The 17,828-nt window shown below is 35.4% G+C and overlaps 1 protein-coding gene across 3 annotated transcripts; it reads left to right on the top strand.

Moving 5' to 3' along the window:
* Positions 1 to 6,744: 6,744 nt before the first annotated feature.
* Positions 6,745 to 17,537, top strand: LOC129241508 (isocitrate dehydrogenase [NADP] cytoplasmic). 3 transcript variants are annotated; one of them, XM_054877884.1, is made up of 2 exons: positions 6,745 to 6,910; positions 16,115 to 17,537. In XM_054877884.1, the coding sequence occupies exon 2, from the start codon at positions 16,115 to 16,117 to the stop codon at positions 17,345 to 17,347; it is 1,233 nt and encodes a 410-aa protein (XP_054733859.1). In that variant the 5' UTR covers positions 6,745 to 6,910; the 3' UTR covers positions 17,348 to 17,537. The 3 variants fall into 3 exon arrangements, with proteins under 3 accessions (XP_054733859.1, XP_054733858.1, XP_054733857.1); XM_054877883.1 differs by having other exon boundaries at positions 6,745 to 6,924; XM_054877882.1 differs by lacking the exon at positions 6,745 to 6,910 and adding an exon at positions 11,577 to 11,805.
* Positions 17,538 to 17,828: the final 291 nt, after the last annotated feature.

Below are 17,828 nucleotides of genomic sequence, written 5' to 3'. Positions count from 1 at the left end.
ACTCTGCACGAGTTCAACCCAGACCAACGTCCTCTATGGGTAGACCACATAAAGTCGTCAATCCATAGTTGAATCGATGCGGAATTGATAACTAGAGAGGGTTCATGGCCTATTGGCATACTTGCAGAGCCAATTTATCAGCTAACTCATTCCCTGTAATATCACAATGTGCAGGCACCCAAATAAGACTAACTTTGTTGTGCTTTGCAACACTGTTCAGTTTTGTCTTACAATCACCGACCAATTTCGAAGAGCAGCGTGGATTAGCAAGGGCTTTTAGTGCAGCTTGACTGTCACTACAAATTCCAATACTGCTACCCCGCCACTTTTTCGCAATTAGCCAGTACGCCACGTACAAGATGGCATAGACTTCTGTAAATAATACCGTGGCCTTCTGTCCTGTGGCATAGGAGTACTTAGTACCAGTACCGTCACTGGTTTTGGATCCGTCGGTGTAGAAAGTGTGCTGATATCCCGTTAATAGGTTCTCTAGACTTAACCATTGATCTCTATCTGGGATCAAAACATCGTACTTCCTACGATTGTCCACTGGCATCGAGAACAGTGAGCACCGCTCCGACAACTGGTTGTATATCTGTTATGTCTTATGAATTTATCGATATTTATATTATAAACAAAATGAGTTGTAAAATTTGTTTGAATTTCTGAAAAATAAATATGTACCTATGTATTGTTACTACTACTACATACTACTACTATAAATGGGGTGACATCTTTTCGAGAAAAGAAAGCACTATTGTTCTTTTCCATTTCACTTCCTGCTGCTACCTATGTATATATATATGTATTTTTGCACCAAGAGGGCTACTGTAGCCTAATAGTATGCGCATACAAAAAGGGTCTTTCAAAAGTGACGCCTCGAAGTTAGTAGTAAATAATTCCTATACGGTACCTTTTTTATAGACGGTAACTTGTCAAAGAGACAAATAAACTATTTTACACGATAGAACAACACGTTTAAATTATTGAAACTTATTATGAAAATGATCGATCTTTAAGAAAAAAAAGATCGATCATTATAAAATTCATAATTTTTTTGGTGGAAATAATCGTCCGAATGAGTCGACAATTCAAACGTTGGTGAAAAAATTTCAAGAAACTGGTTCTGTTGAGAATAGAAAAATGACTGACAAATGAAAAACTTTACGTTCTGTTGAGAATATTGCTGCTGCAGCGCAAAGTCTTGCGAAACAACCTTCGACATATCGAGGCACTCATGAATCGACTATATGGCGGATTTTACATGTATGAAGACGTACTCATGGTAGACATTTAAATGTTGTAATTTTTCACATATAATACTTAAGGGACGTATTTTGAATAAAAATAGTGAAACCTGCAAGAATCTAAATTACCTCTAAGAATTACCCTCTTCACTACCCTCTAAGAAAGTCAACTTGTACTGGACTAGTGCGTCTTTAGTGAATTAAGAACGATGATTTTAGACAGTCATGACCTAGATGATTTTACCGTGAAAACGATAAATGCGTTCGCGTCTACTAGTGCAGGAAAATCTCAACAGCCCGAATAAAAGTCGAGATTAGCGAACTGAATCGAAAGCCGTTTGCCAAGAGAGAGAGACACTTTTGGGAAGTAGCTCATCGATTCCAAGAAAAAGCGCTAATACTGAACGAGAAAATTATTTCACTAATTCAGGGTCTTTCTGTAGAGATCTGAATGTATACGTATACATGCAACTATGTATAAATTTATTTTCTTGTTGGGTAAAATATGTACAATGCTGCTATAAAACAAAGAGTAATAACAAATCTACTCAAAAACTATGGCATACTTTTAGGCTTGCGAAAATTCTCTAAATGTAATGTACAGATATTATTTTGGCACTCCAGTTACGAATATGTACAAGTCACATATATATATGTATATCGCTCATTTGCTGCAAGTGCCATAATATAAAAACAAAAAAAAATACCGAAAAAACAACTTCGAGGCAACAACACATATCGATGGAGGGCGACAATTGTTCCAATATATACAGTATAGCTTGTAAGTGAAAACATTCTATTCAAGTTTATGCTAAAAAATACCAAAATACCAAATACAATGAAAGTAGCGAATTACAGCTCAGCACATAAAGCTGCGTTGATAAAGAACAAATTTTGTTGCTTCATTTTTGCGAATTGTCCTTTAGTGTTGCCCGGCGTATTCGCACAAAGCAGTTCCGTTGCTTGCAGTGGTTTAGTTGTTTGCCTATAGACAACTTGTCGCACAAACGGAGTGGCAAATTATTTTTTTTATCAGGAACGTTTGCATGGCAGAAATATATACATACATAACTGGCTTCTGGTCTATCAAGGAACAAGCGGGCAAAATGGGCATCCCTCACAACACACACACTATCAAAGATGTAAACAACCGCATAAAAAGGAAATGGTATGTCTGCATTCAAGGAGGTTTGACGGATATTTTCTTTACCGATGGGTCCAAGAATGTAATAGGGTCTGAAGTCGCATGGTACTTAAACGATAGTAATAAGTATCACTATGCTATGGGGGAAATGGCAACTGTTTTCCAAACGGAAGTTTTTGCCATCCTAAAAGTAGCCGAATGGGTAATCGAGAGAAGATGGAGTGGGAAACAGATTGGAGATTTCAGTGACAGTCAGGCTGCACTAAAGGCCCTGGAGAACGCAAAGCAAACCTCAAAGATTGTTCAAGAATGTAAGAAGAAGCTTAATTCTGTCGCAAGAAAAAAAAACAGGCTTGTACTTATATGGGTTCCAGGACACTCCGGTGTTCAAGGAAACGAAATTGCCGATGAATTGGCCAACCATGGATTAGCGGTGCCCCCACAAGGGCCAGAGCCAATAATCGGAATCAGTTCCGCAGGAATCATGAATTGGATGAGCGATTATGTATGCAATCTACATAAAGAGCGATGGTCCGGTCTAGAACGCTGCAGAACTGCAAAGTGTTTTGTGACAAGTCCGAACAGAAAACTGCCAAACTTTCTACTAAAACTTGGAAGGAAAGACGTTCGGTTGATGGTCGGTATTATTATAGGGCACAACCCATGGGGTCAGCATATGACCACCATTGGAATCATGCCGTCATGTGCTTGACGTGCTTGGAGGAGGCGGATAACATTGAGCACTTTCTCTGTGAGTGTCCTGCCTTTGCTAGAGCACGACTACGAGTTTTGGGTTCCGACGTCGTGAGAATGAGTAATACTCGTTCTCTATTAACAGATTTACCAAAGAATCTGGAAAATTCTCACAGGACTAATTATCTCTACCTCTGTCTCTATTCTTTCCTATCTCTTTCTTTGATACTTTTCTCCTTCCCTCCTTGACTATCTACCTTCTTTTCAGAGCTTTATAGCTTTAAGCTCATTATGAGCTTTTTAGCCTGAGTGTTTTAGGAACCACCAAATCTCTCTCGGTGCTCCTTGGCTTGACCTTCTCAAATTTCAATTTCAATTTCATGCCATTTCCTCTGTGCATGCCCTGCTTTACCGAAGAAGAGAATGCCAATCCTTGACAAACCACTGTTCGAGCGTCTTGAACAACTGTTTAGTTTAGACGTCAACAACCTAATAATAAACCAATAGCGCTAGTTGGATGAACCACCACTTAACCAGCCAACCAACCGACGCTCGGAAGTTTGCCATTACTTACCGAGGGGCGACCGCTATTAGAAAAAATTCGAGCCTGTGCACATCACTCAACAACCCGTTCGGCCACGGTAGGCCTCTGAATTATAAATTACATGCATGAACAAAAATTCAAAAACTAATATTTAAATGAAGTTATCGAACATTAAAAGACAAAAATAATGAATGCGAAAACCATAATTCTAAATATACATATCGCACCCTAAATACAAAAGGGTCACAACTCAAAATGTACTTCTGCTCAAATATGAACGAGACGTTATCAATAAAACGGTCCGCGGATGACATATGGCAAAAATAAATTTTTTGTTTTTTGGTAGGACTGTTATAAGCTTACATGGCAAATTTCAGCGTGATATGTCACATAGTTTGTTTTCTGTGCTACTGTAAACAAGTCAAGCTCGAGTGTGGAAAATTTTGAGTTGTGACCCTTTTGTATTTAGGGTGCGATATGTATACTCAAAAACGAACTGTATTAAGTAGTTATTTTTGGTGCCTGACAATCCGTCATTTCGTCAATCAGTTGTTCATCAGCCCAGGGATTTGCGGAGCTGCCAAATACTCAAACATCCCACTCGGACGTACTTACATGAAATGAGACAGTTTCGCATCTAGTCATCTGTGATTTACCCTGACGATTGTGCTATTCACAACTATTAACTAATACCAAGGTGAATCTATTAAAGGTGGTATCGGTAAATCAGCTGACCTGTCAGCCCGAAAAGAAACAATGCGAATTCATTCTTTGTTTTCTACTTTGCCAATACTTTGATTTGACAACCAAACCTAGAAGGCATTGTTGTTGGTCTAGTGCCACCAGGTTTAATGAATACGCCTTCACTAATAATAAACAATTGTTTTCTCCTATTTATTCTAACTGATAAAGAGTGACATCGCTGTCAAATCAACTGTCAAGCTGTTAAATTCAATTTTCAGTTATATTTGTCAAATAACTATTTGTTTGAAGTTATCGTTTGCTTATTAATTTTTATTTATGGCTTTAGAATAACAGTGACAGCTCCTAAAAAAGTCGCACCAAGACGAGCAACTAAATTACAAATTTCTTTTCCACTTTCAGTTGGTCCCTAGGAACCTCATCTTTCCGCAATATCGAACGGTTGATAACATCTGTTACATGATTTATGCTGCGGCTAAAGGACTTCTGGCTCCTAGATATTCCCCATTGATCACCCACGGTTCATTTACAATATCCAGTTGCGAAAAATCACAGAGCAGTTAGTACCTGGTAATATAAAAGCAGAATTTAAAATTGAATAAGCTTGAAGACTGCAATATAACAATACGAATTTCGTTAAAATTTGTTAGTGAATTCCACTACTGGGTCTATTTGTTTTGCTTATCGTCATTAGTTTGACAGCACAGCCTTTTGCAATTAGTAGCCCTGACAAATGAATGAATGCATAAACGTGAAGTAAATTTTGAAAATTATAATTAAATAAATAAAGCTTTATTTCAGAAATAAATTTCATGATGAATGAGGTTAGTGCAGAGAACTTTTATGTTAAGTGATTAAAACTATATATAAACTATTTCGGCAAATTGATAGCATTTGAATTGATTAGCACTTAAAAACGCCATTTGAAGTTAAAATCTCCTATTAATGTTTCATCTTCAATGACGTCATGTTCCAAATAACGAATTTTGTCTTATTTTAACTAATGAGTCTAAGGTTGTATTTTTCTTCAAATGAATTAATCGTCGGAATATTTTTTTAAGTATCCCGCATGCAGATTCGATAACTGTTCCTTTAAATTGTTTATGTCTCTTCGTACTACCAAAAGTTTTAATCAGTGCTGCCAACACTCATGGAAAAAATCCGGATCGTTCAAGTGCTTTGTGCTTTTACAGTTTAACACACGGCACTTCGTTTTCATTAGTTTGATTAGTTTAAATCTCACAAATCACAAAACTGCCAAGCCATTCACTGAATTTTCAGAAATATGTAATTTTTCCTACTTTTGTTTGTTTTGTTCGTTTGTTCTGTATTGCAAACATAGCTAACGTCAGATCTGTAAAAATCGCGGAAAATAAAGTAACTGTTTTTTAAGGGCGCAACCATAGTACTCAATTCGCCTTGGTATAAAGCTTTGTCAAAAAAAAATTCGCCGTCGCAGTGCGCAGTGTGTCTTGAGTTTGACAACGAACTTTCGTCGGACGAAATTCGCTCAGCGATTTGATTCTGTTTATACTTTAATTGTAGCAGCTGTAGCTTTTATCACAGACAAGTCTTTTTATTGTTGCTTTTAATACACAATCCATTCAGGTTTTTGTTTGTGTTTTCATTCCTCTTCGGGTAACGGCTGATTTCTACTCAGTTGGTAGTTTAGAATTTCTGGTCGTACTTTTCAGCAGCGTTGCCAACCATACCATTTTAATGGTATCTATACCATGAAACTGAGTCCCATACCATATACCATGATGTCTATCATGGTATCATGGTATAACATTTTTTCCTCAGGAGAAACGGAATGAATGATTTGGGAAAAAATTTTTTTTCGATGCGTTTATTTAAAATTTTTATCTTAGTTTTTGGACAATTTTATCGATGACACGGCTTCAGTCCGTGACTGAATCATTTGTATACCGTTCGTTCGCAGCTACAATTGAAGTGATCAATCGGTTTATTCTATTCTATTTTGAATTGTTGTTAGCTATATTCTGTCCATGAAAGTAGAGGTGTAAGAATGGAAAGCTAGATACTAATCACATTCCGAGAGCGCCACAAAAATTCACTAGAACCTCCGGTCGATCAAATCACATCCGTCCAAGTGAAAACTCTCTTTATGATAAGCCGAAGGAAACTAGAAGTACAGCGGTTGACAGCGGGGAAGAGGATGGCGAAGATAATTCTATTTTCGAAGATGTCTGAATCGGATTCTATAGCTATTGAATAACTATTAATGTCATTGAGAAAAATTTATGTTGTTGAGAAGTTTATCATATAAAAAATTTGAATTTCCCTGAGGCACCCTGTTTTATCGGTAGATACCATTATTTTCCCTGAAATACCATCATTTCTCCCTCTCCATACCATGATCCGAGCGCTACGGGTTGGCAACGCTGCTTTTCAGTAGTTCAGTACATTTCTTTCAGTTGCGGCCAGTGGTTCTATAATTTATTATATTATCCACCTTTGACAAATAGTGGGAGCATTTGTAATTCAACCGGCAGTCAATCAGATTAAATAACACACAAACGTATTTCAGAGATTTCTCTTATTGGATTAATATACGGGGTAAATAAAGAAAGGTGTGTCTTTATAGTTTATACGAGTAATATATTCTTATATACATACATGTTTATAAATCTGTAATATAAGCTTTCCATATTTGTTGAGTATTAATGTACACATACAGACTTAATCATTTGGTTTATGCATACATGGATACATACTACGTATTTGTTTTTACAAAAGTATGATAAAATGCAGTTGCAGTAGTATGGTACAAAAAATTCAGTGGTCAAAAGGGTTGTGGTAAGTCGAATCCATAGAAGGTGACTTCGGTAAAGCATCAACAGCGTTTGCATGTATTTTGTTTTTGCAATTTGTTGGTTTGAATGTCAGAATTTCAATGGAAATGTAAACAAAAAATCAAAGTACGAACATAGAAGCAACACATCTTGGCATTCAAATTATCAAATCGAAATAAGATAAAATAAATAATCTAATCTTTCGAAGTCACCTTGTATGTATTTGCCTTTAGTTGTGGGATGACGGAAATTCACAACTTGATGAATTGACAAAAAAGTCATGTCCGCTGGCATATAATAAGCATAAAATGAAGATGAATTAGTATCTATGATAATAATTAGAAGTGTTTAAGTTAATAGATTCCTAGAGAAGTTATTAACATACATATATATATGCAAGCATATTGGCTTTTCAAAGGCTTTGAACTGATGTGAACTGTGCTAATTCGGTGCTAGGTGAGATCAATGTTCAGCTGCCACCTCTGCGATGCATAATTAGCGCTTGTATGTAAATACATAAATACTTGCATATAATGCAATGTCACTCTTTATTGGAAGCAATATAACTCTAAAGGGTTAATTAATATTTACCTATTAAATATTTTATGCATGGAAAAAAAATGCATTTGTGCATAAACTGATTTTATTAGTGAAAATAAGTGCTCTACTTTTAAATAGTTAATAATTTACTTTAAATTGAACTTAGGCACATACACACAGGGTTCTACTCATTATTTAAACACAACTTTTGTCAAGAAGTGTACCCTACCAATTTCGAAGTAAAAATATGTACATACAATATAAAGAATGCATTTTAATATGTATGCGTGTATGTTAGCCGGTTATCACAAAAAAAAATTATAAAAACTTTGTACTCAGTGACAAACGAGTTATCATGCCAACAAGATAATTTGCAATCCACAATATTCGCTCAGTGGAAAATATTTCTCTCAAGGCAAATCCATACAAGGTGACAACAGGTGTACAGCTGATTATTTTTTGCTTTCTATTTGCCGGTTTGAATATCAAAATTATCGCGTTTTTCTTGTTAATTTTTATGTATATAAATTTGACTAGGGTAAATTTTTTAAATTCTCTGTTAGAGTGCATTTTTTTTTAATAAAAATAAAGCGAAAACAAGAGCAATAATAATATCTTACTTAATTATATGTTATATAGTACCTATAAAATATACGTATTTAATTTCAATGCTAAACATTTATAAAATGCTGAAATACTTTGAACTAAATCTTTTGCCCATTACCACGATTGTAAAAGTTTAACGGAGTCGAGATAGACAAATATTTTTTGCTGTTTGAATTCTCTAGAATGTCAAATTGTTCAGTTTTATGTATTTTGTAAAAGTTAAAGCTAAACGAAGTTTGGTAGCTTAGAGAACATATAAAATTAAAAAAGCCAAATCAGCAGCCTACATCTGCTACCTTATTTATGTGCCTTGCTTGCAACTAATTAACAACGATTATGCGTCAAATAAAAGTAGATAGGCTCCGTTATCACCATAAATACTTCGTCACTAATCTTTTAATCGAAATTGTGCGGAGATCGTCCACGAGCCTTTAAGTTTTTTTCAAGTCATTCAATGTTGCTCTGAGTATAACATGAGATAAGATACACTACATATACATTTGTATATACATACATATATTATGTCTACAAAATGAACAATTCACGACAAAAGTCAAGAGGTTTCGAAAAAAAAGTTACCAAAAATATACTTTATATACTTACGTTTTTTTTTTATTCTCCTCGTATACATGGATAGCCCAAATTTCAAATGATGGTTTGATAAAACCTAAACCAGAATTCTTTGTGAATACCAAAAAAGTGGAGGTAATTTTTAATACGTTTAGTAGAAAAGAAATTTCGCACTGTTAAACTTTAATAGCTAAATTGATGTGATGAAAATTCAAAGGAAAGAATCAAACTTTTTTTATAATATTAAACAAGTAATGCAATAATTATTAAAATAGAGTTGACATTAAGATAATTTTAAATAATATCATGTTTACAGATACTTTCATTTCAAGTGATATTTAATTCTAGCAAAAATGGTACATTCAAAGGGCTAATTTTTTTGTTTACTCCTTTTTGACAAAATAATCAAATCGATCATTGTTGAGTCAAGTATGGGTTGGCACCCGTGCTTTGTTGAATGTGTAACGTTGTGGACTTTGTGGAACGTGTGCTCAAAGACGGCCAGCCGATATTAAAGCGAATTCATAGGAAGTTATTTCTTTAGAGCGAAATCAACATTTACATGTGTTTTGCTTTTCCAATTTGGTTGTTCGAATGTGAAACTTTCAATGAGAATGTAAACAAAACAAACAAAGAAGCAAGGCATTTTAACATTTAATCTATCAAATAGCAAAAAAAAAAAACAAATCAGCTGCTATGATGTTGTTACCTTTTACGAATTTGCCTTACCGATATTCATACTCAAAGGCGTGAAAAAAGGCAAATTAAATATGCAGCAGCAGCAGTAGAGCAAAAAAAAACAAGATCAATTGTATTTTGTTTTTGGTACCTAGAATGTCAAAGTCTATGAACAAAAATTGACAGTTCAGAGTAACTTAAGCAAATTTGACAATTTAGAGACTAAATATATACGTAAAAATTAAAATTGTTACTGCTCCTACCTGTTTAATGTGCCTTGATACATACAATAATACCTATGTATGTATGTGCATAACTGTTCTCCATGCTGCCAAGAACATGACAAGGCATATAGTTAACAATTGGAACGTAATCACTGGCTATGCATTTCGAATCAGCGGGAATTTCAACGTTATCTCAGAAGTGGTTATTTTTTTTAGTACTATAGTGTCTACTTAAATAGAAGTGTGGTATGATTCTTAGTATGTGTTTTTTTTATTATCGCTTTTTTACTGAAACCAAATTTTGATAACAGCGCAAATAATCATTTTCTCAAAACGACTTCCCGATGGTGTTTGCTATTTATGCAAAATTTAATATAATACATAAAGATAAGATTACGACAAATTTCGTTAATGAAAAAAGATACGAACAAACAGCTGACGGATACAACGAAATTTGTGTAAAAAATGTTTGCTTTTGCTTATTGTCAGTCAAGGCTGAAGAGAAATTGTGATATTTATTGAATTGAGTGATTTGTATTAATAAAATATGTTGAATACATAATTTAGAGTTCGATTGTGAATTTTTGGGAACATACAGTATAATGTAAAACCTCTTCCGGATAAAAATTCAGTTAGTGCAACCTTTGTAAAACTTACCATTCCATACAATGCATTTGCATATTCCATACAAAATAACAAGTAATTGAAATATTAACTATAAATCGACTTAATCAATTAAATTTATTAAAAACCTGTATTTCATCGTTTTTAATTTCAATTATTTTGCTTATACGCGTTATTTGCAGTTGCAATTCGTCGAAAATTCTCATCATTACTGGGGTGATTTGCCAATCAAAATTGCTCCTTACAATGTACCTTATTACCTGATGCTGGGAATCTAAAAATACAACTTATGGTAAATGTATCCTGCCAGGTTCTTCAAACCGTCGTGATCCAAACATTACAATTGAGGCAGCTAAAACAAGTTAATCATCTGCATTAATAATGGACATAAACTAACTAAATATGGACTTTTAACTCAGGCCAGTAACAACAGTGACAACATTGTACCCAGACGACTCCCATGTCTCTATTATAAGAAACAGGAGTTGCTGTGCGTTGCAGCTGTTCCCAGTTAACCATCAAACCTAATATGCTAAGAAAATCAAATTTGTAATACTTAACTAGTTTATGCACATTATCAATACAGCAATACTTTCCGATGATTAATTTGTTCTAGCTGCCTCAATTGTGGTGCTTGGATCACGACGGTGTGGAAAACAAGGTAGATACATCGCCCATAAGTTGAAGCGATGGGTAAATCACCTCACCAAAGATCGATCAACAAAACTCACCCCGGCAATGATGAGAGTTTTTGACGAACGACAATCTACAAATAACGCGTATATGCGAAATAATTCATTTTAATTGAAATTAAAAGCCGGAAATACATGTAATATAAATATCGTGACATCCGTCAGCTGTTTACAAATGGCAGTGATCACAGTGTCACGACCTCATATAATTCGTACAACTGCGGTGTTTGCAAGGCGATTTCAATACGAGGGTCTTGCAAAGAATTGAAGTGCAAAGTCTCTGTGCCAGTTTAGTTGCACGTATATACATATATAAATATGTATATAGTGGGGAGCACAAATGAGAACATTGACAATCTTATCAGTAGACTCTTGAAATAAAGCAATAGTAATCCCCTAAAGTAATCAATAGGCATTACATAATATATTTTTACGACAAAAAAAGGGGCATTCGAATTTGTTAGATGTTGCCTTTTAGAATTGTTTTACACATAATGGAGAGAGCAATCGCTCAACGTCCATTAAATTTAAATACCGCATATTTTGTTTTAACATATTTCATTTAGCTTTAAAAAAAATAGTAAAGTTGTGGTGTTAGCAAAACGAAAGTGAAAAAAGTGTAAATTCTCATATATTTAACAAAAATGCATTCGTTACGTTATGCTCGTTCATACACTCCAACATTTTTGCGGGCATTCACTGCTGCGATTATTAATAACAATGGGGTAAGATATGCTTCTAACAGAAAAAGTAAATAAATTACATTTATCGGAACGAAATATGATTATTTTTATACTTATTTGATAATGTCAAACTCTATCAAATCAGTCTAATATCAAGGCGAATTGAATAGTGAAGGTGGAGTCTTCCCAAAACGATTATGATAAGTCTGACGTCAGGCTCCTAACAATACAAAACAAACAAAAGGGAAAGAACTTTCATGTTTGTGAAAATTCGGTGAATGGCTTGGTAATATTGTGATTTGTGACATTTAAATTAAAGGATCTAATGAAAATGAAGTACTGCATGTTAAAGCTCAAATGAATATAAACTCTTCGAATGTAGTTTTTATGCGGATGACGCCGTGGCAAGAGTGTGTATATTTAATTTCTTGTGTTTAGTTGTCGTTGTTATAGCAGCATAAATATAACCCATACATATATGAAGTGAGTCCTTGGCCGGATATAAATCCGGATCGTTCCCGTTACGTAGAACCGACTGTGTTTGGTTGTTGTTGTTATTGTATTATAGCAACAGCATAAACATTCCCCATACTTACATAGGGGGAATGCTGCTGTAGTGACAGTCCTTGGCCGGATATAAATCTGGGTCGTTTCGGTAACGTAGAACCGACTGTCGTGGAAACGTGTTTGGTATTTTATATTGCTTTCGTCTACTCTTCCACTTCACACTCAAATAGTTTCCCTTCCTTTTGTTTGTCTATTCATGGAGCCTGATGACACAGCGAAAACGGAAGGTGCAATCTTGTATTTTATCATTCTTGGTCTAATATTAGGTGAATTCCAAGAAAGTGATTTCGTAAGGCCACTGTAAAAATCTGTACAATGCTACGCATGGCCCATCTTTGGAAACTCATATTAATTATTAGTTATTAAATGAACTACCTAATTGGGTACTTAAGTAATTCAATATTTTTAACTTAATTAGTTGAAATGAGTTATTCGCAAAGTGCCTATGTTAATGGCCACTTTTGTGTGGCTACACTTTATGAAAATAACCGAATCTGTACAACCATAACAAGGGTCTTTTAAATTCACAATGAAGCAGTGATGCCATTTAAAAAAGTGAAATTTCAGCTTTAAATTTTTTCGAGCGGCATAAGGAAATTGATAGATAAAAGCAGCGTACCTAATTTAATTATAAATTTAAGAATTCTACATGAAACATGAATGTTTCTTTGAGTAAGTTTTCGAAACTAGTTTTACGTATATTAATTATTAACCCCATTTATTATGAGCCCTGGACTCTCCTACATTTGCAAACATTTTATCAGACGACAAACCCCCCGAAGCCGACTTACAATTTTCTCCATAACACTTTTTCATCTTAAAATAAAAAAAAAACATTTTTTTAATTCTATCCTACTGCATTGAAACGAGCTGTTTTTCAACCCTATAAAGAATCGGTCGCTTTAACCTCTCGTAGCTCAGGACTTTCTGCTACTAATTTTCAATACAATTTTAGGTGTGCAAGAATTTCATATGGGATATTCACAAGAGTATCATGAGTGTCCTATTATTGTATGTCATAAACTTTAAACGGCTAAAAATATATTTAAGAAGTTCACAAAGTACAGAGGAAGACATATTATAAATTCTCACGCAGTTAAAAAATAGTTGGTCATGATTTTGAGTCCTCTAAATATTTATTTAACCTAACCATAGAAAACTTTAGGGCAATGCGACATTTATGGCTCCTTGTGAATCACCTAATTGTTTTTATTGTTTTTACTTCAAGCCAATAATTCTAAATATAACCAATTTTCTATTAATAAAAAACTTAAAAAATTGCGGGAACAAAATACTTACAAAATATTTATAAAATACATTGTAAAGAGCATTAGTGCAGAGGAAAGAATTGTAATTACACAAATTTACCCACAAAAAAATTAAAAAACTTGGTCCGGAAGGATCGCTACAGTACATTTTCTAATTATTCCATATAAACAATACAAATGAATTATCTTTTGATGTCTAATAACCGATTGTTATCCTTGGAGTAAGCCATTCTTTGCTTAAACAAAAACATATAGAAAGAAAAGAGGTCTGTAAGGTTTAGTATCAAAATCTCAAAACAGGTTAAGAGTTCTTGGGTTAAAATAATTACCATTCTGCCTGAATGAAATACACATGCGTTATCTGCCTATGTAGCAATGTATTGGGTGTTTTTTAAGAGAACTTAAAATGATAATACAAAACAGAAATAATGTCGGCATACAATTCTGTTATTACAATCTATTGGATAATTTCATAGCATTTATTTTTGGAATCCGGCATATGTCCGCTGTTACTATGAGTTTCATGGGCCAACCGATCAGTCCAGTGAATCGATTGTTAAGCGCGCTGTATGGGAAGTTGTGCTATCTTGTTGGAACCAAATATTGTGGATGTTTAGCTAATTATTGCGCTCGCCATTCTCCGTAACGGCAACTCCTTCCTTATCAGTCCTAATACCGCCAGTACTATTTAAGAAGAGGTAAAAACACATTTGGATCACAAAATGTAACCCCTAGCTGCAACCGATGGTTAAGATATTTCAACATATTTCAATTTAACCGGAACGTAGAACATACTTTTAATTTTTTGCAGAATTTATTACCTTGCGCCCTGCATTTCTAAACTAATAGGACTATGAATAAGTTCGTGCGGTTTTACAACAGATGGCGTAACTTGATTATTATTCCATCGATCCACATTTCCAAACATTCATTGGAGAGCTACTGTCGTAAGGCACAAACGTCAGTATAAGTTTTTTATTTGAAGCGTAAACAACAATATTTTTACCACACTTGAAAATGTCGAATTTCGTGCCAAATAATGTGTTTTTGCGGGGAATTCTTCTTCATTATTTTAATATGAAGATAAAAGCAGCCGAAAGTCATCGTATCTTGGTGGAAGTTTATGGTGAGCATGCTCTAGCTGAGCGAACGTGCCAGAAGTGGTTTGCACGCTTTAAAAGTGGTGATTTTGGCTTGGAAGACGAAGAACGCGAGGGTGCGCCGCCAAAGTTCATGGATACCGAATTGGAGGAATTGCTCGATCAAGATCCGGCTCAAACGCAAGAAGAGGTTGCAAAAACTTTGGGAGTTGATCAATCAACCATTTCCAAACGTTTAAAAGCCATGGGAATGATCCGAAAGGTAGGCCATTGGGTGCCGTATGAATTGAAGCCAAGAGCCGTTGAACGCCGTTTTATGGCATGCGAACAACTGCTTCAACGGCACAAAAGAAAGGGTTTTTTGCATCGAATTGTGACTGGCGATGAAAAGTGGGTCCATTACGACAATCCAAAACGTCGGGCAACGTATGGATACCCTGGCCATGCTTCAACATCGACGTCGGCGCAGAATATTCATGGCCTGAAGGTTATGCTGTGTATCTGGTGGGACCAGCTGGGTGTTGTGTATTATGAGCTACTGAAACCGAATGAAACGATTACGGGGGATGTCTACCGACGACAATTGATGCGTTTGAGCCGAGCACTGCGAGAAAAACGGCCGCAATACACCGATAGACACGACAAAGTTATTTTGCAACATGACAATGCTCGGCCACATGTTGCACAAGTGGTCAAAACATACTTAGAAACGCTCAAATGGGATGTCCTACCCCACCCGCCGTATAGTCCAGACCTTGCGCCATCCGATTACTATCTCTTCCGATCGATGCAACATGGCCTGGCTGACCAGCACTTCCGTAATTACGATGAAGTCAAAAAATGGATCGATTCGGGGATTGCGGCAAAACCGACCGAATTTTTCACAAAGGGAATCCGTGAATTGCCAGAAAGATGGGAAAAAGTAGTAGCAAGCGATGGACAATACTTTGAATATTAAATTTGTAACCATTTTACGTCAATAAAGTTTCAAATTTCGAAAAAAACCGCACGAACTTATTCATAGTCCTATTACGTTGATAAAGCATCAAGGATAATCTTTAAATGTGGTTTGATTGAACATAGAAAGTCCATATTCTTCCCATGGCTGCAGATTTGGTTCTTCAAATAAGTTTTTAATGTTTGCTCCAAATGAGGAGAACCAAAAATGATGTTTATGTGCTTACATAAAGATATAAAATTATTAAAACTATATATATTTTTTTTAATATTTTTCTAATTGGTCATTTTTACTTTATCTACTGAGACGAGGTGGCAAAGTAATATATAATTTCAAAATAAATATATACAATGTATTGAATTATTATCTTTAGATTGACAGACTTAAAAAATGTATTACATTTATATAAATAAATTTATTATGATCAGAAATTATTAATTGTAAATTTTATCGTTTAGATGGCCACAAAAATTCGCGCTGGACCCGTTGTCGACATACTCGGCGATGAAATGACTCGCATCATTTGGTCTTCGATTAAGGACAAGTTAATCTTACCTTTCCTTGACATCGAATTGCACACGTACGATCTCGGCATGGAAAATCGTGACAAAACTGACGATCAAGTCACAATCGATTGTGCTGAAGCGATTAAGAAGTACAATGTTGGTATTAAGTGCGCCACTATTACGCCCGATGAGAAACGTGTTGAAGAGTTCAAACTGAAGAAAATGTGGAAATCACCCAATGGTACCATACGCAACATTCTTGGCGGCACTGTGTTCCGTGAAGCGATCGTTTGCAATAATATTCCACGCTTAGTATCCGGTTGGGAGAAACCCATTGTCATTGGCCGTCATGCGTACGGTGATCAATACAAGGCTACAGATTTTGTAGTTCCTGGCCCTGGCACATTGACGCTCACTTTCAAGCCCGCCGATGGCAGTGAAACCATTTCACATGAAGTATACCAATACAAAGGCTCTGGCGTTGCCATGGGCATGTACAATACGGACGACTCCATCATTGATTTCGCACACGCTTCTATGAAGTATGCGCTATCGCGTAAGCTGCCACTCTATTTGAGTACCAAAAACACCATTCTGAAGAAGTACGATGGCCGTTTCAAGGACATCTTCCAAGAAATCTACGACAAAGATTATAAGAAAGAGTATGAAGCGCAAGGCATCTGGTATGAGCATCGTCTTATCGATGACATGGTTGCTTATTGTATGAAATCAGAGGGTGGATTTGTTTGGGCCTGCAAGAACTATGATGGTGATGTACAGTCCGATTCGATTGCACAAGGCTTCGGTTCACTGGGTTTGATGACATCGGTGCTGATCTGTCCAGATGGAAAGACAGTTGAGTCTGAGGCAGCTCATGGTACAGTAACACGTCACTATCGCATGTACCAGCAAGGCAAAGAAACTTCAACAAATCCCATTGCATCGATTTTCGCTTGGACGCGCGGTTTATTGCATCGCGCCCAATTGGACAATAATGAAAGCCTTCAGAAATTCGCCGAAACACTCGAAAAAGTGTGCGTTGATACTATCGAATCAGGTAGCATGACGAAAGATTTGGCTATATGCATTAAGGGCATGAACAAAGTACAACGCAGCGATTACTTAGAGACATTCGAATTCATGGACAAGCTAGCCGAAAATCTACAAAAGGCCCTTGGACAATGACTTACCAATGCGAGTGTGCATATTGTAAACGAAGACATCCGTTCGCACCTATGAGGTGCAAGTGATTGTATTACTGAAATTAAATGTTAGACATTAGTGCAGTATGCTCAGTGTATAATTCATTGTTCACAATGTGTAAACTGTCTATAACTTTGTAAAGTCAATAAATGCCTTTTTATTTGGTACGGTACTCATGACGTTCCTTTACTATTCAATAATTTTAATGATAATGAAATTCACACCTGAAGACAATGAACTTCTTACTAAGTTTAAGTAAGTTCAAGAGGATATTACGATAAATTACTGAAACTTACTCGACTCAACGAACGGAAGATTAAAAGACTTTGCAAAAAATTAATTCTCTTAATTTTTTTTTAATTTAATATGGTATGAATTCCTAAAATAAGAATATAAACTCCTCAAGGATCCACCCGACGGTTCCATTCTTTTCAAAATTTTTTGTCTCTATGACTAAAAGCTC

Source organism: Anastrepha obliqua, chromosome 3 (assembly GCF_027943255.1).
Source record: "Anastrepha obliqua isolate idAnaObli1 chromosome 3, idAnaObli1_1.0, whole genome shotgun sequence".
Lineage (NCBI taxonomy): Eukaryota > Metazoa > Arthropoda > Insecta > Diptera > Tephritidae > Anastrepha > Anastrepha obliqua.
Note: the sequence above shows the minus strand (reverse complement) of the source record. Positions and strands in the feature narration are given on the sequence as shown.

Bases quoted from the DNA above. Each gene is read 5' to 3' on its own strand.
- LOC129241508 (XM_054877882.1), top strand. From the start codon at position 11,725: ATGCATTCGTTACGTTATGCTCGTTCATACACTCCAACATTTTTGCGG. The intron at 11,806-16,114 runs GTAAGATATGCT...TTTATCGTTTAG, and splicing joins CGATTATTAATAACAATGGG to ATGGCCACAAAAATTCGCGC.